The 7,227-nt window shown below is 42.4% G+C and overlaps 2 protein-coding genes across 2 annotated transcripts; both read right to left on the bottom strand.

The window, feature by feature from the left end:
- Positions 1-2,817: 2,817 nt before the first annotated feature.
- Positions 2,818-3,996, bottom strand: LOC126755843 (trypsin-1-like). Its single transcript, XM_050468560.1, has 2 exons — positions 3,325-3,996; positions 2,818-3,267 (listed from the first exon to the last, which is right to left on the bottom strand). Exons 1-2 carry the CDS (start codon positions 3,994-3,996, stop codon positions 2,818-2,820), a joined length of 1,122 nt encoding a protein of 373 aa, XP_050324517.1.
- A 597-nt stretch (positions 3,997-4,593) lies between these two features.
- Positions 4,594-6,826, bottom strand: LOC126755298 (trypsin-1-like). Its single transcript, XM_050467764.1, has 2 exons — positions 5,927-6,826; positions 4,594-5,032 (listed from the first exon to the last, which is right to left on the bottom strand). The coding sequence occupies exons 1-2, from the start codon at positions 6,824-6,826 to the stop codon at positions 4,706-4,708; spliced, it is 1,227 nt and encodes a 408-aa protein (XP_050323721.1). The 3' UTR covers positions 4,594-4,705.
- Positions 6,827-7,227: the final 401 nt, after the last annotated feature.

Genomic DNA, 7,227 nt, shown 5'->3' with positions numbered 1-7,227 from the left:
ATATATAGTTTTTCTTGAAGTACTTTCCGCCGAATGTTTAAATTTTAATGAATTTTTAAGCTCATGCGGAGCAAACGAAAATCTTAGAAGAAATCAAAATAAAATGTATGTTTTTATTTATGTACAAGTCATGATTTAGATGAATCTGTTTAAATTTTTGTATGAAAATCTACTGAAATTTTAAATTTTTTATTAGCCGAAAGTAGCCTGGGGAATCAATCTTGCTTTTATTTGCTATTTCCTTTGGTCATCTCAACGAAAATCACCTAATTAAACTCCTCCAAAGTACCTCTAAATTATGATGGATTAAAGGATTTCCACCAATTGGCTGCGAGAAGTTTTAAAGGAAGGAAAGTCTTAAGATGAAAACTTTGATAATTTCATCTAGAAGTACAAGTATTGTCATCTAAGTACAAATAAAGATCTCCAATATCATCCTACCGTTAGATAATTATCGCTAATCCCGCCATATTGTTTGGTTTTAATAACTTAGAACTCAGAGCCAAATTAAAGAACTGTTTCTTTGTATACTGAAAGTATATGTCTAGAATGTAAACCTTAAGTCGAAGTCTTTAAATTTTAACATACCCCAGAGTGGTCTTCTCCGAAAATTGACATTTCACCCAATCTAAGTTAAAACTTTTTTTGGGGGTGAGGGGGTTGCAGACATCATCAGTGACGTTCCACTTTTCTAGTTGAGAAACTTCCGTCTTCCCACCTGTGTCCAGGTCCCGCGTTTTGCTGCATAGCCAAATTGCTGCGAATTCTGGACATCCCCCAGTTTACTTCACTCTTCAGCTGAATTAAATTGTCAGCGTTTATTGGTCCAACCAAGTCTTCTACGGTGGTGCGTTCTCGGAGCCATCGCACACATTCAAAGCATTAATGTTCAGCGTCGTCTTCTGTCATGTCGTCGTTTTGGCATGACGTCTCTTCGACTTTTTCCATTCTGTGGAGATACTTTTTGAAGCATCCGTGACGGGATAATAGCTGCGTTGTGTAAAAATCGACTTCACCAAATTTACGGTTTGTCCAAAAGCTTAGATCGGCCAGACCACTGCTTGCACTGACACTGCTTTTTCCTTTCGTATGCTAGAAGGTCAATTAGTTCATTACTGCCTATAACTAATATTGCATCGTCTGGCACTGTTCGGTAGGCTGATGCGGTGCACTCTGCCCACTACTTTTAGCCGATTTTCCTTTTTAAGCACATTTGCCCAGATCTCAGTTCCGTATAACAGGACGCTGATTTTCTTGGCTGCAGCCTCCTACGTTGGTCATTACTCTACTCAGTTGGAGGGTGATTTTCGCTAGTTTCCTGCGGCATGCATGATTTGTACCGATAAGATTACTCTGGGGTCAAGTCCTACGCTTAAGTAGTTCACTGCTTTATTGTCCTAAGGATATCTGTAGTCGCTTGCATACTTAATTCGAAGGGCATGCACTTATTTGCTAGCAGTAGTAGCTTTGTTTTTTCCGCAACAAGCTGGAGGTTGTGTGAGTCGAGCCATGCTTGCGTCCATATCATGACCTGATTAAACTTCCTTCGCGCTTCTTCTGTGTCTCTTGCTGTAATTACTGCTGCAATGTCGTCCGCGTAGCCATTAAGTACGATTCGTCTGGCATTTCGAGCTCCAACAACAACAGCAATCTGTGGTGATTCCTCTCTAGTTTGGTACAACAGTTTTCTGCTACTAATGTAGCTCCGCACCACAGGTTCTGAGGTAGTCGGTGAGTGCCTCAATCATATCCATCCATCTAGCGCTGTTGAAGGCTTTTCGGAGATATAAAGTCGTCAGGAACACTATTATTTTGTATATATACCATCTACGCTGTGCGGCTTCTACATTTTCAATGGCTCATTTTATAGCTCCACGAGTTGATCTGCCAGCTCTAAAGCCGTATTGTCTAGATGAAAGTTATCAAGTTTCGTTGATGGCGGCTTCGAGTCTGGGTTGAAGTAGCCTTTCATGTAGTCAGAAAATTAAGAGACATAGCAATCATTATGAGATTTGGGGTTATAAAGCGAAGTTGACTGACTTGAGATTCAAGTGACCTATTAAATTCTAAATTTTCTTAACTCGCGAGAACAATATCTGTTCGTGAATCCAACGCTTTTTAATCTATATAAAGATTTGTTTCTTGAGTGTGGCATACCGGACCACTTAGATCAAAGATCCATTTTTAACACTACAGTTGGAAATTGAAATAAAGTCGGATGGAGTCCACTAATATATCCGAGTACTGCAATTTATATGATTTTTTAATGCCCGATTTACACTCATGCGCTGCATGGAATATAATAAAAAAGAACCTTTATTTAAAAACATCATTCTTCAACAATTATATATTCAGAAAGCTGATTTAGTTATCTACACCGTCTTGTGACTTGATCCTCTTCAAGTGGACTAAGTGTTCATACTTTCATTGAAATGCGTAAAATATATTTTTATAGACAAATATTTTAATATTTTACGAATAAATACATAAATAAATAAATATAGATAAGAAATTCTAACAATTATGTGTAGTTTTTATTAACCCACTTTACTCCATTACTCTCGTTCAAAACAAATTTTTTGGAGAGAATGAAACACAGATCCCAAAAAATTTATCTCTCGCTCTATTTTTCTTTTCCCCAATCTCACTCTTTTTTCTTTATCCATTATAACATATTCGGTCGCACTCGAAAACGATCTTTAGCATTCGCCTTCTACATTGCTTTTTCACATTACTCACTCTTTAATAAGTCTTGTTTATGTTTCATTGCAACATCTTTCTCAAACTTCATTAAACTATCTTCATAAACACAATAACCTACAAAGCTGAGCCTTCGGAATTGTTACTGCTCTCACTTGCTGCTGTAGTTGTCGTGGTATCTGCAACACTCTGTGTACTTGACTCACTATTTTCTATTTCTTCAGCTTGTGTTGTGCTGCTACTCTCACTCTCAGCTGCCCCACTACCCGCCACACATTTGCATGAATCACCAGTACGCGCCTCAATCCAATCCAAATACTGCGTAACACGCGTATAAACACCCGGTGCATTGGGCCGTGCACAACCCTCGCCCCAAGATACAACACCAGCCAACTGATAGGTCTTCGTCGCATTATTGGGTATATGTAGGGGACCACCGCTATCACCCTGGCACGAATCCTTACCGCCTTCAGGATAACCAGCGCAAAGCATATTATCAGTAATGCGGTCAGAGCCATATTTACTCTTGCGACAGGTCTCCTGTGACATAACGGGTACTTGCACCTCCTACAGGAGTAAGTAAGTATAAGTAAAACATAAAGCTAACAAGTGGTTTGTACTCACCTGCAGGCGATCAGCTATGAAACCACCCTCCTTGACGGCACCCCAACCGGTGACTACAGCCAGCTCACCATCGTAGGTATTACCAGCCTCCGCAAGGCATACGGGTCGCAAAGGATCACGCAACTCTACAGGTTCGGTGAAACGTAATAGTGCAATATCATTATCTAAATTGCGTGTACTGTAACCGTCATGCACCATAATCTTATCGAGCTGGCGATCGATCGTACTCACACGGCCGTCCGTGCGATTGTGCGACAGTAGACGCACGGAGATCTGACGCTTATTGAAACCACGCACACAATGCGCTGCCGTTAGCACGTACTGATCGTTGATCAGTGCGCCACCGCAATAGAAGTCGCCACGACGCATCAGCATTGCCATCCAAGGATACTCATTCACCTCGGTGTCCATGCCGCCGACAATGCGATGAAAGGTGTTGATGCTGCCGCAATTGCAGGACGGACAATTGCGCATCGGTGTGGCTGGCGTGGCAGCGGTTGACGGTGAGGCGGTTGTGTTTGGACGGAAAATTGCTGTAATCCAACCTATAATATTATCCTGGCGCAGAGCCGTTGGTGTTGCCGCAGTGGCGGGCACAACTGAGGCGACACCGTACTGCAAGAAGACATGCACAAGGATGAGCGCAGCTAACCAGTGATATTTATAAGCCATAATATTCTTGGTATATTTCGCCGGTATGAACCGTTATGATGCAGCAAAGCGCAGCAACTGTTTGCTGGAAAAATGCACGTTGAGCCTAGAAGTGAGCGCTGTCGCTAGCGCTCCACAATCAAGCTACTTGGCCGGTTTGTGGTGGTCAGCAGACTAGTTGTCCAATTATTTGCGGCTTAGAAATATCCTCTTCGTATGCCAACGACTACTACTTTTCAAACAACTTTCCCAATTGAAACCGGCTGCGATTGGGATTAATTGATATGCAAGTTGGGTGCAGTGGGCCAATCCACGAAACCGTGACGGTCAAGTCGCAACAGCGGCAATAAATTTAATGGTTACTGCTATAAAAATGAGCACGTACTCTTCGAAACAACAGTAACTGCTTGCTGAAAAACGACAAACAAATGAATGGAAAGTTCCCAAACTGGCTGGAACTCGAAGGCGTCTAACGAAATCGTACTTGAAAGTCGTGATCTTCATTGCAAATTTTGTTTTTATTTTTTGTTTTTAATAAATAAATAAATAAGTAAAGCAAGTAGCGGTAAATGCAAAATAAATTAACTAAGCCATTCAACAAACTCCTCTCTCTCTCTCAAGTGACCCAAATACATAAATACGTATACATATATGAAAGCTCCCGTCTGAGAAATTCTGCAGTGCCTCGCGCTCTCTACATTGTCCTTTAACGTTAATACCACCGAAACAATTAAAATTTCTTTATCTTCTTGGTTTCCGAATGACAAAGGCAAGCATTTCTTGTGACGGTCTTAATCCATGTGCCATAGCGATTGACGCGTGCATAGACGCCAGGGAAGCCTGCTTTGGCACAACCTTCACCCCACGATACTACGCCAGCAATCTGATGTTCTCTAGTACCGGGCGCGACTACATGCAGCGGTCCGCCGCTATCACCTTGGCAAGAGTCCTTCTTGCCTTCATCAAAACCGGCGCACAGCATGTTGTCTGTGATCCGCGTGGCGCCGTAGCGCGATTTGCGGCAATCCTCCTGCGACATGATGGGAACTTGTACTTCCTGTGGAGTATAAATAAATTCGAGAATATATAAGCCACTAATATATGAATATGAATATAATATGAATTTATAAATAACTTTTGGATTGATTAAATGAAAGTTTGAAATGTCTTCAAACAAATGAATATGTCTTTGATAAAAGTTGAACTATGAATCATGGCAAGTATCTGCCCATAATCGATAAGGCGTCTGCAAAAGGAAGGAATGTTTTTGAAGACGAAGTGTAATAAAGTGGGACTTTAAGTAGAAAATTCAAAAACTGTTTAGGACGAGTAGCTTTTTGGGCGAAATATTAGAATGTTATGCGTTTTCTAGAGTAATTTCGAACCAGATTCTAAAAAGGATCTTCCGAAAAATTGGAATGGGTTAAATGTTCATATGCATGGAACCTTGTTCCATGGTTTCAAAGAAAAAGCAATCTAAAATGAGGTCACTGGTGTGTATACTCTCTGGACTGCATCTTTTGAACATGCTCCAAAAATAATATGACACATTTGGTCAAGAAAGTCTTTGAAGGAATTACTTTATATGTGTTAAATAAGTCTGTTGGTTCTCGAGGTCTAAACTGAGTCGTGGGAGCTCATTTCTTGCTTCTACGAAACGTCCAATTTTATTCGTTATTGCCTAGTCGAGTCAAAGGATTTCAAGGAATTAAAACAATATTATGTTATAATGGAAAACAAACGAAATATAAGTCATGGTGTAAGCGAATGGCAAGAGAGACTATAGGAGAACACATAATTGATAAAAGGCTTTGAACATTTCTTAGAACTCTAAAAAATTTTGAAGGTTTTTGGAATATGGATTCGTCCTAAGGCTGTGCAACCATTAAAATCTTCAGCACAGCTCGAAACAATGCGATCTCTACTGCTCTACTTTAAAATATTTGCTCACCTGCAATGTATCAGCGGTAGGTCCACCCACTTTAATAGCACCCCAACCCGTCACAATAGCAGTTTCACCCTTGAAGGACTTGCCAGGCGTAGGCATGCAAACCGGATGTAAGAGTTCGGTCATTTCCACCGGTTTGTCCAATTGTATGATGGCGATATCATTATCATATGTACGTGCATTATATTTCGGATGGGTGGTAATATTGGCGACATTGCGATCGATCTTCTGAAAATGCGACATCTTACGATCATGCTCCAGCAGGCGCACGCTAATGCGCTCCTTGCGGAAGCCATACACACAATGCGAAGCAGTGATAAGGAATTGATCGTTGATGAGTGAAGCGGCGCAGTAGAAGCGACCACCATACAACAGCATAGCCATCCAAGGATACTGATGCACCTCCGTCTCTTGACCGCCTACAATGCGCTTCTGTGTATTGGCTATGCCGCAAACGCACTCCGTGCAATTCCGTGGCGGATTGAGTACGATCGGCGGTGGTGCGGGCGTTGTGCTGGGCGCTGCCGTACTGCTGGTAGTCGGTACTGCCGTTGTGCTCGGCGGTGCTGGTGTTGTGGGCTCCAACGTAGTGCTGGTGCTCGGCACGGGTGCTGGTGTAGCGGTGGCTGGTTGCGGTGCCGGTGGCAGTTCTGTGGTGCTGGTCAAACCATCAGGCGATGTTGTGGTCGTACTAGGTGGCACACCAAATATATTTGGACGATTGGGCAACAGCGAGAGCACCCACTGTATGAAAGTATTCTGTGATTGACGCAACAGCGCGGCAGGTTCACTACGCAAACGCAGGAGATTCACCTCATAGGTGGCTTGTGTGGCTGTAGGACCCGTGACAGCGATTATGGCGCCTGCTAATAGCAGACAGCAAACGATATTTTTCTTAAACATTGTTAAATATATTTCTTTTTATTTTGAGGAAATGTTTTCTTCACACTTTTTTCGGAATAAACACTTCAAGTACGTCTACTGTGGTGCCGGACACTCGCGCATTTCTCCACAGCCGAACACTAACTGACCGTGGCGCAGCACATTAGCGCACCCGGTAGCTGATTTTTGTAAAGTGGGCCAACACGACTGGACTGGATCGACGCATCACGCGGCTTATTTGCAAATTATTGCGCTAATTTAATCGTCGCAAGCGGCGGTGGCGTCTAGCTGAAGCGCGAGCAGCTACAAGCTGCGGAAATTGCGGCGCGCTCAGCGCTATAAACACCGCTGTACGCTGAGTGGGTACGAGGTATGCCTACATAGCCAATAGCCAAAAATAACACATGTTGTTGGTAGCATAA

The sequence above is a fragment of the Bactrocera neohumeralis genome, chromosome 4 (genome assembly GCF_024586455.1).
Source record: "Bactrocera neohumeralis isolate Rockhampton chromosome 4, APGP_CSIRO_Bneo_wtdbg2-racon-allhic-juicebox.fasta_v2, whole genome shotgun sequence".
Classification (NCBI taxonomy): Eukaryota; Metazoa; Arthropoda; class Insecta; order Diptera; family Tephritidae; genus Bactrocera; species Bactrocera neohumeralis.
The sequence above is the reverse complement of the archived record's forward strand: the minus strand, read 5'-3'. Positions and strand labels throughout refer to the sequence as shown.

What these genes read in the sequence shown, in the direction of transcription:
- LOC126755843 (XM_050468560.1), bottom strand. Translation starts at nt 3,996, where the DNA reads ATGGCTTATAAATATCACTGGTTAGCTGCGCTCATCCTTGTGCATGTC. An exon ending in TCATAGCTGATCGCCTGCAG is followed by an intron (nt 3,268 to 3,324) that starts GTGAGTACAAAC and finishes TTACTCCTGTAG; the next exon opens with GAGGTGCAAGTACCCGTTAT.
- LOC126755298 (XM_050467764.1), bottom strand. Translation starts at nt 6,826, where the DNA reads ATGTTTAAGAAAAATATCGTTTGCTGTCTGCTATTAGCAGGCGCCATA. An exon ending in CTACCGCTGATACATTGCAG is followed by an intron (nt 5,033 to 5,926) that starts GTGAGCAAATAT and finishes TATACTCCACAG; the next exon opens with GAAGTACAAGTTCCCATCAT.